The 15,932-nt window shown below is 37.4% G+C and overlaps 1 protein-coding gene across 2 annotated transcripts in view; it reads left to right on the top strand.

Moving 5' to 3' along the window:
* The first annotated feature begins 2,798 nt into the window (after positions 1–2,798).
* The window catches only part of LOC136881916 (zinc finger protein 32), a 205,697-nt gene continuing 192,563 nt past the window's right edge, over positions 2,799–15,932 (top strand). For both annotated transcript variants that reach the window (XM_068229392.1, XM_067154362.2), the window contains exons 1-2: positions 2,799–3,129; positions 11,413–11,494. In XM_068229392.1, the coding sequence (XP_068085493.1) occupies positions 11,426–11,494 (69 nt within the window). In that variant the 5' untranslated portion in view covers positions 2,799–3,129; positions 11,413–11,425. The remainder of the gene's footprint in view (positions 3,130–11,412; positions 11,495–15,932) is intronic.

Here is a 15,932-nt window from a genome sequence, read left to right as displayed (position 1 = left end):
GTATTATACATTATTAAAACAAATAAATAACTTGGAAAATATATTTTCCAGAACGTCCGATCAATCGAACATTGGTGTTTTTGAACTGAACCTCGAACGTCCGATCAATCGGACGTTGGTGGTTAAAGAGTTAATCATTGCCCCAGAGGAGTGTGACAGGCTTCGGCAGCCAAACAATTCCTATCCTCACTGCTAGATAGGGGCTTAATTTATTCCGTTCCTGACCCGGTCGAATGACTGGAAACAGGCTGTGGATTTTCGTTAAGTTATACAGATGATTTTGTACTATTTGAAGTGAATCTCTCAAAATCACAGTTGATATTTCTTGTAGAACATTAGAAGGGAGTCAAAACCACTGAAAATATTCACAAAGAAATTTGCAATTTTTAGGCGCGCACCAAACTTCGTACCAATAACTTCCCAGTCCCAAGACCTGAAAACAAGGCTGTGTCAGAAATTTGAATTTTAAACCTTATTTGTTGCTTTCCACATCCCTAAGAGAGATGAATAATTGATGTTATGCATGTATTTCTCCCTAGTTGAGCAAAGCTTGAACCCTCAAAACATCTAGGCTCTCTCATCTCCCAGTTATGTTTGACCCTCCCTTCTTGTATGTTGTATTAGAGCAAACCAAAAATTACGAGTGGCAAAGTCCAAATATCTTGAAATGGTGTAAACATTTCCATATTACTAGAATTACTACCTTCCATGAATCCAAAAATGTTTTCTTGGTAATATTGTAGTCTACGTAAGAGTTGTCACACAAATGATCATTCCACACAGACATTCTTGTAACTGCTGCTTCCCAGCATAGGAACTGCAGCCGCCTCTAACCTGGGGTGCAGATGCTGCTTTATGCATTTTGGGTGCATTTCCTCCACCCAGGGGACCGTCACTCCACCTGGAGGGGCTGATGCGCCCAAAGCCGTTGATCTCTTTAGGGAGCCGAGTTATTCACTGCTGCTCAGTACTTGGCGTGGAGTTGCTGGCTGTACGCACTACTCCAGTACCGCAGCAGGGATGCCTGGCCAGACTAATACTTCAACTATTACTTCTAGTACTTGCATTTCTTAGTGCTGAGGCGAAGTAAGATGATGTGACAATGCAGTTAAGTTGAGACTGGAATGATCGCAGTTTCAAAGAAGAATGTGCTTTTATTGTTTTTCCACTAAATTTTGACCTACTTGTTGAGGAAGGGCAATAGGAGATGGACAGGCCATCAGGGTAGGTGATCATTCTTCACTTGCTTGATTTTCATAGTGCAGTTTAACTCGCACACTTTTTAGTGACAGATTTGAGTATGGGATTGAGGAGTAAGGAGGGAGCTCTCCTGGTTCCGGTAATATGCCAACTGAATGGAAATGAAATCTGAATTGAATCAATAATATGATCGATCGATATGAGTTTTCTTAACCTTTATTATCTTAAGCCAACAACTATGTCACTCACACATTATATAACATTTCTCGATGTGAATCTTGTTCCTAGCATGAATTCTATAGTTTGGCTTTGCTGTGTAAACAACAACAGTACTAGTGTGTCAAGTGTATGCCAGATGTGGCACAGTGATGCATAAGCGATTCTTAGTTTGTGTTTCAAAGGTTTCCAATACGAATCTCAAAGATTGCCGACGTCAACCGGTTCAGCACTAGGGTGTCCATCCATCACTAAAACGTGTGCGAGTAATAGTGACTGAGTTTCAGTGGTCGCAGTGTTTTATTGGTGTAGGAAGTCGAGAACTATGAACGATTCCACTGATTTCGTACCACATTTTCTTCATTATTTCAATAGGATATTTATCATAATTTTTGTAGAGTAATAATTAGACCTACCCTATTAATTTAAAATGTTTAAAATGTAAGTTCAAGTTGATTTTAATAATAATAATAATAATAATAATAATAATAATAATAATAATAATAATAATAATAATAATAATAACAAACAGACAATAGGAAGGGTGATTTCCGATGAAGAAAGAAGGATAAGATCAGAGAGAATGAAGAAGTACTGGGCTGACAGGAAACTGAAAAATTCTTTGTATAAAGTTGGCTAGAGTGGTCCAATGAAGGCCATAAAATGTAAATGATAATGATAATAATAATAATAATAATAATAATAATAATAATAATAATAATAATAATAATAATAATAATAATAATTTGGCATACATGAAGTTAAATTAAATTTCAAATTGTTCAATGATTTCATTCAGAATTAAACCATAGAAATAAAATTTGTCTATATGACTACGTACCGCCGGGCTGAATGGCTCAGACGGTTGAGGCGCTGGCCTTCTGACCCCAACTTGGCAGGTTCGATCCTGGCTCAGTCCGGTGGTATTTGAAGGTGCTCAAATACGTCAGCCTCGTGTCAGTAGATTTACTGGCACGTAAAAGATCTCCTGCGGGACTAAATGCCGGCACCTCGTCGTCTCCGAAAATCGTAAAAGGTCGTTAGTTTGACGCAAACCAAATAGCATTATTATTATTGACTACCGTACCATGAACATTCTAACTTGCATTTTAAAATCCCGCTTACGCCACTGTTCGATACTATATTGTTGGCCGCACCTTCAAAGATTGATATATCACTGTTTTTCCTCTTGGCTACTTATGGAAATTTTATGTACATTTTTAACAGTTGTAAATTTGTATTATTGTTACTACTGCAGTCTTTAATTGTAAGTACAGGTTTCTTGTTGAACTGTGAATTCTGCAACCGCATCAGGTCATTAGTGTCAGTGTTCCAATTTTAGAATCAAAATAATTCTTTCAGTTGTGGACTTACGAATATTTCTTCATGTAGAATTGTACAAAGAGCTGTGCAGTTAACTGAGGATACAGCAGCTTTAATGAACGGATATCCGACATAGGCCTATATATCATTCAGATATTTGCGCACATACAGCACGGTATATTAATATGAGGGAATGGATTTTCATATCGGACAAGCCTCATCAGCGGGGAACACAACACAGCAAGAATTTGGTTGGAGAAACTAATTTTTCTGCAGTGTTATTATTTATCGCAAACGCATCGTAAGGAATTAACAACGAACCTAATCACCTGGGCTCGCAATTATGTGACATGTCACATTTTTATCCTAGCGTCTTCCTGCAATTTTCAGGTAAATTAAGCACATTTCTAACTTTTGTGAACATGATGACACGGTTTTATAGGTCGTACAAAAGCATGTTTAATGTATTTTATCATCGCCGTCATCATCACGCACTAAATCAATCAATCAATCAATCATTGCATTTATGGCAGTCGGCCAGATGGCAGATTTCCTCCCGGTGGTTTTCGTAGTATAATAATATATAATTTCAAAGAATTTGGAAATTTATTGAACACCTTCCCTACTTGTAAAAATGCCACTCGAATTTATCCGTGTATTTATTTATTTATTTATTTATTTATTTATTTATTTATTTATTTATTTATTTATTTATTTATTTATTTGGCATAGCCTTTGCTGGTGAGATGTAGTGTTTACAGCGCACTATGTCTTCTGGTATGGGCTATAACATTGACCTGTCTGTCTCAGTCTCATCCTTGGCTTTGACAATATGAAAGTGACTGAGGTATGAGCGATGCTAGTAATGCCAATCCTTCTGCAGCCAGTCCCTGCTATGAATGGTGTGAAAATATTGCTCACAGGGTTGGTTGGTGCATGCATTTCAGTGGGCTTGGCAGACTGATATGTAATAGCAACTGCTGGCTCAGTGAGGAAAGCAACAGGAAACTACCTCACTCCTCATTTCCCTAGTTCTCCTCTTCAGTCACGCCTAGGCTATTTATGACAGCTGTTGGTGGAGTTGCAGAGGATCAAACCAGCCTTCGGGCTGAATACCCAACATACACAACACATACATGATGAATAATGACAACCTATAAACTATTTGCACAACAAGTGAAAGATGAATACAAAGTAAATACAAATTAACATATCTGTACAGTTAAAGAAAGCAATTTACAAAGTTTGAAAGAACAAGAAGAAAACACAATATGTTTACATCATTATCCACCTATCAACTCTGACAGTTCGTATGAACACATTGAGTGCGAGTGATGTACATCTCACTAAATGTGAATGTCCAAACGCGCCACCCACTTCACTGCTTCGGGTGTTGCTGAGTTGAGGTCTTCCATGTACTAATGTTATTGCACGCCATCTCTCCACTGACAACTTGGAACATGCCACTTATTTGAGCAGCTCGTCTCCTTTGTCCCAAGTCTTCCGAGCCCAAACTTTGCAGTATTTTCGTAATACCATTCAGTAATATGTAGGTCGCAACAAACAAGTGGCAATACCAATATAGCCTAGTTGGTCCGTTATTGGACATTACAAATTTTCCAGCTAACTCATCCCTGGTTGCCAGCGTTTTTCCCCAGTGTGCTAAGTTGGGCTCATCAGTTGGTAAACAGCACACCTACCAAGACGAATTGCTAGTGCATACCGTGGATCACAGTTGAGCAGTTCTTTGAAATATTCAGCCAAGTGTTCACAGTTCTGTTTGCTGCTCATAATCAGCTTACCTTGATCATTTTTGAAAACAAATGTTGGGTGACGAGTAACCTCGAAGTTTTGTCTTAAACGTCTGATAGAATTTCCTGGTGTTGTTTTTCCTGAAATTCTCTTCTATCTCTCTCAGCTGGTCTCTTTCGAACCTTCTTTTGGCATTCTTTGCTGTTCTTTTCCTTTGGATCTTAAATTTTCCAAAGTTCTGTTTGTTGAGTTCCACTTATTCCAAGCTTCTGATTGCCTTCGTAGAGCATCTTCACACTCATCATTCCACGATGGATGTTTCTTCTTCTTAGCAAGAAAAATTGTTTGTTTCACTGCTTCCTGAATCTTGTCCCACTCATAGGACTCCAACTTGTCGAGTTCTTTCTGATACTTCACTACTATTTTTTTTCTTCGCTGACTTTGAGTTCTTCAGTTCTGTGCTCTGTATTCTGAGGGGTTTCTTTCTATGGTTACAAGGTGTTGGCTTCACTCTTATCCTTGTTAGATATTGGTCAGAATCAAAATTAGCACCTTTCTGCACTCTGACATTCGGGCTGGTGGTCGGTACATGGTCAATTTGGAATTCTCCTAACATGGAGTTAGGTGATCCACTTGGGAGCTCTCTTAAACTGAGTGGACATTGTTTTCATGCCAAATGATTCACAAACATCTATCAGTCGTTCACCATTTCTGTTTGTCCTTTTGTTTTGAAATTTTCTCTCCTTTCCAGTCTGAACATTAAAATCTCCCATCAAGATCTTGACAGGTTTTTCTGGGGTTCGGAACAGTTCTTCAAGTTTTGACCAAACGTCTTCTACTTTCTCTTGTTTCTTTCTGTTATCTTCATTAATTGGAGCATGAGCATTGAAGATGGAGTACAATTTGTTTCCACTTTTGAGAGTTAGTACAGACAGTCTGGGAGATGGAGATCTGAAGTCTACTATAGATTCTGTTATAGAGTTGTGAATAAAGAAGGCTGCCCGAGTATTAACACTGGATTCTTGGTTTTCTCTGACTTCTTAATTTTGATAACTAGCCATCCTTTCAGTATTCGGTAGTTTCCAATAGCCGGCACTTCACCTGAAATAAATCTTGTTTCATGGACTGCTAGAACTTTGATCTCATATTCATCGAGTACTTTGATCAGTTCCTTTTGTTAACCAACTTTCAAAAGGATGTTCACATTGAGTGTACCAAAGAAATGCTTCTCTTTCGTTCTTAGTTTGCGAGGTGATGGATCCTCCAACTGATCCAAACATGATGGTGTAGGGTCTTCAGAATCCTTTGCCCTACTTGAACCAGAACTTTGGCCCTGGATTAAACTGGCTGGGGTACTAGATTCTGTACATTTTGCCATCATGGAAGTTGCATGGTTTCAGGTTTGGGGGTTAGGGTAGAACCCCATCCGAGGGTAAAACCAAGTTGGTGAGACCTGGAGTTATAGAACAGCCATCCCTAACATGGAATCGGACGCTGATCAGGAACAATTAGAAACATAAAGATCCAACTAATAACATACAAAGAAACTTCAAAGCCTTATTAAAAAATACGCACTTTCTTTTAACTGAAGTGGAATCCTGAAAACTTATAGTAATGAATCCTCAAATACCAGCTGCTAAAGCTTATCCCAAAATACATAAAGAACACATACCAATGAGACCTATTATCAACTACAGAGCAAGTCCAACCTATAAACTCTCGCAATTTGTCCAAGAATTCCTTAAAAAGCACTACGTATTCTCAGCCAAGAAAACAATACAGAATTCAATAGATTTTTGTAATAAAATGAAAGGATTAAAGATTGAACAACACCATATTCTCACATCATTCAACATTATAAACTTGAACCCCAACATTCCCATGAAACGAACAATAGAAATCATTGAATCCAATCTAAAAAGTCACAGCACTCTAGCACTTTAGAAATAGAAGGATTCATTAAATTACTTGATTTTGCCATTAGTAACAACTATAAATTCCATGATACTATTTACCAGCAACAAGGCTTACCGATGCGACTTCCCGCCTCTGGTATACTCGCCAAAATTTACATAGACCATTTAGAGCACATATCAATTGGTAAAATAGACAATATACTTTTTTGGTGTAGATTTTTTGATGACATTTTCATCATCATCGATAATAGTTCCACAAATGAAACCAATATATTAGACAAACTCAATACAATGGACCCCCACATAAAATTTACCACAGAAACTGAAAACAATCGCACTCCGAACTACTTGGCCATAACGATAACCAGACATGAAGACCACCTTTCTTACAAAATATTTAGAAAACCCATGCACACCTCAAATACAATTAAAATGGATTCCGTTCACCCCAACACACACAAAAGAGCAGCTTACTACAGCATGATACACAGAGCATTTAATATGCTGTTAACAAAAGAAGATTTAAATAAAGAATTACAACTAATTCATGACATAGCTAAAAACATTGGATACAAGAAAGAAATGGTTAACAAAATCATTCACAAAATAAAATCCCAACCTGAAACCAAATTAGCAAAAATAGACGAACCCAGGAAAGATTACGCACTATTCACCTTCAATAATGTAGACACATACCCCATAACTAACGTTTAAAAAAAACATAACTTAAGAATAGCATTTAAAACTACACACAACAGTACCAATATCATACACAACATCAGGACAACCAACAGCAACAATAAATAAAACCACTCGGGTATACCGTACTAAATGCAATAACTGTGAGAAAGGCTATGTCGGACGCACTGGTAGGAACTTTCTAACCGGATATAATGAACGCATAAATGCTAAAAAACACAGTCATTTTTCTTCTATAGGCCAACATATCGTGGACTATAAACACAGTTTCACGAACATTGAGAACAACATGCAAATCCTGAACATAAACCCCAAGGGCCCCCTGCTCAACATAACAGAAGAATTTTACATTTCTCTAGATCAGTACACCAATCCAAATTTCAACATAAATGAAATTACAGAAAAAACTAACATCATCTTCAGTACAGTCATCCCCGCCCTAAGAAACCGTTACCTTAAGATAATCAATAAACAAAACATGACATGCGACAGAAAAACATCAAACGACACACCTAGCTCCATACCTACCCCCACAACAGCAACTCTCCCTACCCCTCCTACCCTTTCCCTCACAGCAGCTAGTATGAACCCAAGACGAACACTAAGCAGTACACAACTAGCTCACATATCAAACGCAACTCAACCACACAACAGTAAGTACATATTCAAATTAGCACACACAATCCTTAGATATTCCTCCAACATAAAATATCACTCACAGCTCAATCTTATCTTCCACAGATAATTATAACATCACTGCACAGCTACAGATGGGAAAGGAGCCACCACTTTGAATCCAATGCCACTCAAATTTTATAGATGTCACAGGACAACATGATTCAGTTTTAACATAAAACAACAAGATTCAACATACAGCAGAGCTGAATATACGTATTTTATCCTAATTGTATCCATACGCCTGACACTCTTTTTAAACTATGCATATACTTCATCACTTGCAAAATGAGGCCATAGGCTTGCGACCAGCAATGGCGGAGTTATATATAATTATTATTATTTGATGACATATTAATTGTATTCACTCTGTTGTGAGTTAAATTTAATGTGGGCAGTGCACATGTGTATTGAGAAGTCCATAGCCTGTTTCCAGTCATTTGACTGGGTCAGCATTTGTACCCTTTCTTTGCATGGGAATTTGCAGTGGATTACGTGCTTCCTTTAGCAATTTGTACGAAGTAACGTGGCTCTATTCACATGTTTAATGTGACGTGTTATAATGATATTTTCCTACGAAAGCACATGGCAGCAACGTGAAGTATGATGAAGTTGAACAAAGTTGAGAGAGAAAGAGAATGATGACAATTTCTGAATTTATCATACGGTACAGTTCCTGGTCCAAATTTGTGCAAAATTCTCCATGGTGCTCGGGTTGCATATTGTATCTCTGACCACTGATGTGGCGCTCTGACGTTGATGATATCTCCCTTAATATCTGATCTATCGAAAGGAGTAAAATGGCTCTTTGGTTTTTCCTGTTACCCACCTTGAAGTGAGATACATGGCATGTCCCATTGAGACTTTACTAAAAATCCAATTTCATAATCATCTGTCTTATTATCCATCATACGATGAATACGTGCATGGCATAAACAACATGTTCTTAAATATTTGTTATCTTTCGATAGATCTAATGTTAATGCAAGTATTTGAGAACAATCTTGCTATAAATACCAACTCCATGTCTTTACCGTGGCATCATGTACACCTGATAATACAATCCTGAGTGAATAGATTCCAAATATGTAGCTTGGTTAAAATAAGTCCAGCGGTTTTCCACTTTTAGGAACGTACAAACAGATAACCATACCTCTGTGTTCAGATACATTTGGTGGGGTTAATTTTGAAGCTGAGCAAAACATTATGCATCCTCTGATTTTCTCCAGTTATGGATAATTCAAATAACTCTAGTCTGTCAGGGTGTCCATCACCGGTTGCAGAGTATGAAGCCCATAGAAAATTGTAATTTTCTCCATCATCTGAATAGTAAGCAAAATTATCCACATAATAATTATTTAAAATGAAGGAGTGTTTCATATTAACTTCAATAGTGTAAGAGAAAATAGGAAAAAAAGGTACCTCTTCTCGTATTTTTATAAACCCCCAGTCTTTTGAGTGATTTTTAAGTGATATTCATATTGAAACCTGCTCCTGGATGGGTAGACTTTAAATATGAAGTTTGGTTGAGATATAGGCCTAATCAGTAGTGTAAGAGAAAATTGAGAAAAAGTTTTCTGGTCTTCCTACAAACCCCCAGTCTGATCAAAAATCAAAAATCAGATCAAAAATTGGATGTATGGCTTTTCAGGCGTTTGCTCTATTAACCAGCATTTCGTCTTAGGTCTGACACTAGACTCGTCAGAGTGGGATGTGTCAGACCCTACCCACTGATGCTGGGGTGTATGCAGGTGAACTTATCAGAAGCCTCTTATGTGGCACAGTCTGATAACTGCATACGGGAGATAAAACTCCACAATGGAATTAATGCCCGCCTAGCAATTCCAAATGGTAATACTAAATTCCCATGAAGGGATTTGATATGCTCTATTGGTGGAAAAATACCTAATTCCCTTCATGGGAATTTAGTATAACCAACCCCCAGTCTGTTGAGGTATTTTTAAATGGTATGCATATCAAAACCTGCTCCTGGATGAGTAGACTCTAAATCTGAAGTTTGGTCAAGATATAATCTACAGTATAAGAGAAAATAAGAGAAAAAGAGAAAGTAGTCTTGCGGAGTTACATTCAATACAGCAAGTTTGTTCCATGCAGCGCAAGGTTCATTGGGGTCCCGATTGAACTGAGACTACTTCTGCTTAACACAGCAAGCTTTTTATTCCACCATAGAACATGTCCAACTTTGTAACTTTTAATCTTGTGCTGGTCTCATCGGACAATTCTTCCCTCTACGCTAAAGTGGAACTCGCATCTAGAACTTTCTAGAAGCATATACTTAGTTATATATTTTAATTGTGCAACACAGGAGTAACTGCCAACCAAAGACTATCTCATCAAGAGTTTTTACGTGACTTCACAAGATTTTACTTGTCAATGTGAACATTTCTGTTACTTTTATCATTATTCGCAAATACTGTTTTTCACTTTTGTCTGTCATTCTACCACCATCCCATCCTTCTAGATCCTCTCATTTCTCCACACTATTTTTATCACTATGTCTTTTACTATTGTAATTTGGCTAGGCTGATGATGGTCCACAGTGGACCGAAACTAGTACCTATTAATATCATTGTAATGTTTTTGTAAAAACATCAAATGATTTTTTAGTATTGAGAAGGTGGAATATTAAAATTTTGTATTTACTCTCTTTTGGTTTTCCTGTAAATCCCCAGTCTGTTGAGTGATCATAAAATTATATGCATATCTAAGTCTGTTCCTGGATGAGTTTGCTTAAGATCTGTTTAGCCATTTACCTTTTATGATGGAACAGACAAACAAACAAACAAACAAACAAACAGATGCAAAGGCTAAAAACTACTGAAATGGTCTTGAGTTGACCTAAAATAGATAAATATGTCAAGATATGGCAAAATAAATGACATTTCAGACAGCAGGCCCCCTACAACACCTATTTACTTGAATGCAAATCAGTGGTAGAGGCTTTCTCTTGCATCAAACCACCCACATATCAATAAAATATGACATTTAGCCAATCAATTCTCATAATATGTCCTAATGTCAAAATAAGACCAAAATGTGCATTTATGACATTTGTGACAAGAATCACCATATTTTCCCCCCTGTGGGTGGGGGTGGTAGAATAACACCCACGGTATTCCCTGCCTGTCGTAATAGGCAACAAAAGGGGCCCAAGGGGCTCTCAACTTTGGAGTATGGGTTGTCGACCATGAGGACCTCAGCTGAGTCCTGGTATTGCTTTCACTTACTTGTGCCAGGCTCCGCACTTTCATCTCTACTATCCGACCTCCCTTGGTAAACTCTTGTTCTTTTCCAACCCCGATGGTATTAGAGCAGTTGAGGCTTAGGGAGTCTTTCATTTTCACGCACTTTGTGGCCCTTGTCTTCCTTTGGCCCATACTTCATTTTTCAAAGTGTCGGATCCCTCAAATTTTCCTTCCTGATTGGTGTTATATAGAGGATTGTTGCCTAGTTATACTTCCTCTTTAAACATTAATCGTCGCCACCACCACCACCACCACCACCACCACCACCAATCAATCACCATATTTGCACGCAGACAAAGACAGGGAACAAAATATGAGCCCTAGTGATCACGTGACTAGTGTTTTCTTTTCTTGTTTATTTGTAGATTCTGGGAAGTTATGGAGGAGCCAATCTTCATCAAATGTGAGCCCGGATGGGTGACAGAAACAGAAGAAACTTCTAATTTTGTAAGTGGTCCTCTTTTGTTAATTGCTTTTTATTACTAGTAGGAACGTTAAGGACTTATATGTTTAAACACATTTGTAATCTAGATATTTATGCCTTTCAGCATTCCATCTACAAGCACCTCTATCCTTTGTTTACAAGTAGCTCTGCATCATTTAGTTCCACACCTCATATCATTAACACGTTTGTGACCTCACAGATACCAGTATTCTCTATTTTTTGGCTTCATAGAGTTTATATTTGTGTTCTTGTGCATTTAAATTATTATTAGTTTCAGCCGGCTGTTGACCACGTTATTTCAACCGTTTGCATCCTTGAGCTTTAATTCTTTGCCAGTATTCCTGCATTCGCTTTCTGTGAGCCTCCTTTCTTTTATCAGTCCTCTTCTTACCTGTTTTCTGCTTTTCTTGGAATCGCTGGTATGCTCAAACTTTTTTCTGGAGAGGAACACATTCCTGGATGTCTTCATGTGTGATCGCTATTTCTAGAAGGTCTTTTTCAACTTCAGTGAACCAGGGTTGTTTGGTTTTCTTGTTTACAAAGTATAATAAGATCCGGTTGGTCAATCTCTGCGAGCTCATACGTGTTATCTGGCCATAAAAATTAATCCTTCATTTCTGAATGGTGTCCGTTATCCTTTCCACATGCAGGTACAGTTCATTGTTATGCTGTCTCCTGTACTCACCATTTTTTCTGATTGGTCCTAGGATCTTTCTCAGGATTTTTCTTTCTTTGGCATCTAACTTTGCAATTAAACCCCTCCTGTTCACTACAAGGCATTCTGCTGCATAAAGGGCCTCTGGACGAATGACTAAACAATAATCCCTAATCTTGGCCGTGATGAACACTAATCTTTTGTTGTAGATATTTCTAGTTAGTTGGTATGCCAGTTCCATCTTGTTGATTGTAGATGTGATTGCTAGTTTCTCAGAGTTGTTAGGTGCTATCCACTCGCCCAAGTATTTAAACTTTTCTGCTCGTTTTATTTTCCCCTGTTCTAAAATTAACTCTCTAGGAGCTGGCTTAATATTTGTTATCATCATCATCATCATCATCATCATCATCATATTCTAAAGGCTAAGCATTGGCGCTGCAGCCACAGTTGTCTATCTTGTTAAACTCAGCGTAGGTCTTGCACTTCATCCTCAGAAGCAGGTTCTTGAAGTAAGACACTCTGGGTCGTCCTCTTCCTCTTTCTCCAGCAATTCTTCCTTCAAAGATATTACAAAGGAACTCCTCATGCCGCAGAATGTGACCAATAAATTTTATTTTCCGTTTTTCAGTTTCGGTTATCAGACTCCGTTCTTCTCTTATCTGTCTGAGGACTTCAGTATTGCTCTTCATTTCCGTCCAACTTATCCTCTGCATTCTTCTCCTGATCCACATTTCAACTGACTCTAGTTTTTTCTTTTCTTGCATTCCTAATGTCCAGCTTTCGCAACCATACAGAAGCATGCTCCATACAAAGGTTTTTGCAAAGGCGTTCCGAGTTTGAATATCTATATGTTTGTTGGCCAGCAGATGCTTTTTATCTTGGAATGCTGTCTTTGCCATGGCTATCCTCTTCGTGACTTCTGATATGCTCCGATTATCACTCGTGATCAGGGTTCCTAGGTATCAATCAATCAATACTGATCTGCATTTAGGGCAGTCGCCCAGGTGGCAGATTCCCTATCTGTTGCTTTCCTAGCCTTTTCCGAAATGATTTCAAAGAAATTGGAAATTTATTGAACATCTCCCTTGGTAAGTTATTCCAATCCCTAACTCCCCTTCCTATAAATGAATATTTGCCCCAGTTTGTCCTCTTGAATTCCAACTTTATCTTCATATTGTGATCTTTCCTACTTTTATAAACGCCATTCAAACTTATTCGTCTACTAATGTCATTCCACGCCATCTCTCCGCTGACAGCTCGGAACATACCACTTACATGTAATAAATATCATTTTTGGTCCGTATTGATGATATTTGATTGAAATAATAACATTAAGTTATTTATTAGACCACCTAATCAATACAAAATCGTCTTGGATGATTTACATAAATTTGTTAGCTAATAGTGGTACATGTTTCGCCTTCCCTGAAGGCATCATCAGCCATAGTCGTAACCTTAAATTAAAAATAAGCGTCTAAATAACATGTAGTAATGAAATGAATTTTAAAATCTTGAAGAGATTTGGAGTAAAATAACATTAAAAATAACAATGATGGTTTGAAAATACAATGTGATGAGATACAATAGTGGAAGTATTAACAAAATTAACATTAGAAGGCTGCTAAAATAAGTACAATGGATAAAACAACAGATTGTTATACAACAAGTAGTAAGATTGCATAAAAGTAAAGTCTGGCGGTTATAATTAGATGATGGCGAAAAATCTTATATAATCAAAGTAAAGAAGAGAGAATAAAAGTCAAAGTTAGTCGAGAGATCCGAAGTTAATCATGATCTTGAAGATAAAAGACGAAAGTCAGATGCATATGGAGAAGTTGTAGAACACGTTGAGGATATGAAGTTGGTGAATAGAAGTTGAAGAACAGTTTCAAATAGGATCACTATGGACCATCTCAAAATTTTGAAGTGATGTTCAAATGTTGCAAATTGTGAGCTAGCAGATATTCAAGTTGAAAAAGCATATAAAAGTGGAATCATTTGACGGTGACAAAGATAGCTTGCAATATTATGAGTTAGAAGTATTTGCAACAGTAGACTTCTTGCTACCGCCAGACTATCAACTTTACTTTTATGCAATCTTACTACTTGTTGTATAACAATCTGTTGTTTTATCCATTGTACTTATTTTAGCAGCCTTCTAATGTTAATTTTGTTAATACTTCCACTATTGTATCTCATCACATTGTATTTTCAAACCATCATTGTTATTTTTAATGTTATTTTACTCCAAATCTCTTCAAGATTTTAAAATTCATTTCATTACTACATGTTATTTAGACGCTTATTTTTAATTTAAGGTTAAGACTATGGCTGATGATGCCTTCAGGGAAGGCGAAACATGTACCACTATTAGCTAACAAATTTATGTAAATCATCCAAGACGATTTTGTATTGATTAGGTGGTCTAATAAATAACTTAATGTTATTATTTCAATCACATACCACTTAGTCGAGCAGCTCTTCTTCTTTCTCTCAATTCTTCCCAACCCAAACATTGCAACATTTTTGTAACGCTACTCTTTTGTCGGAAATCACCCAGAACAAATCGAGCTGCTTTTCATTGGATTTTTTCCAGTTCTTGAATCAGGTAATCCTGGTGAGGGTCCCATACACTGGAACCATACTCTAGTTGGGGTCTTACCAGAGACTTATATGCACTCTCCTTTACATCCTTACTACAACCCCTAAACACCCTCATAACCATGTGTAGAGATCGGTACCCTTTATTTACAATCCCATTTATGTGATTACCCCAGTGAAGATCTTTCCTTATATTAACACCTAGATACTTACAATGATCCCCAAAAGGAACTTTCACCCCATCAACGCAGTAATTAAAACTGAGAGGACTTTACCTATTTGTGAAACTCACAACCTGACTTTTAGCCCCGTTTATCAACATACCATTGCCTGCTGTCCATCTCACAACATTTTCGAGGTCACGTTGCAGTTGCTCACAATCTTGTAACTTATTTATCACTCTATAGAGAATAACATCATCCGCAAAAAGCCTTACCTCCGATTCCACTCCTTTACTCATATCATTTATATATATCAGAAAACATAAAGGTCCGATAACACTGCCCTGAGGAACTCCCCTCTCAACTATTACAGGGTCAGACAAAGCTTCACCTACTCTAACTCTCTGAGATCTATTTTCTAGAAATATAGCAACCCATTCAGTCACTCTTGTCTAGTCCAATTGCACTCATTTTTGCCAGTAGTCTCCCATGATCCACCCTATCAAATGCTTTAGACATGTCAATCGCGATACAGTCCATTTGACCTCCAGAATCCAAGATATCTGCTATATCTTGCTGGAATCCTACAAGTTGAGCTTCAGTGGAATAACCTTTCCTAAAACCGAATTGCCTTCTATCGAACCAGTTATTAATTTCACAAACATGTCTAATATAATCAGAAAGAATGCCTTCCCAAAGCTTACATACAATGCATGTCAAACTTACTGGCCTGTAATTTTCAGCTTTATGTCTATCACCCTTTCCTTTATACACAGGGGCTACTATAGCAACTCTCCATTCATCTGGTATAGCTCCTTCGACCAAACAATAATCAAATAAGTACTTCAGATATGGTACTACATTCCAACCCATTGTCTTTAGTATATCCCCAGAAATCTGATCAATTCCAGCCGCTTTTCTAGTTTTCAACTTTTGTATCTTATTGTAAATGTCATTGTTATCATATGTAAATTTTATTACTTCTTTGGCCTTAGTCTCTTCCTCTATCTCGACATTATCCTT

Source organism: Anabrus simplex, chromosome 10 (genome assembly GCF_040414725.1).
Source record: "Anabrus simplex isolate iqAnaSimp1 chromosome 10, ASM4041472v1, whole genome shotgun sequence".
In the NCBI taxonomy this organism is placed as follows: Eukaryota; Metazoa; Arthropoda; class Insecta; order Orthoptera; family Tettigoniidae; genus Anabrus; species Anabrus simplex.
Note: the sequence above shows the minus strand (reverse complement) of the source record. Positions and strands in the feature narration are given on the sequence as shown.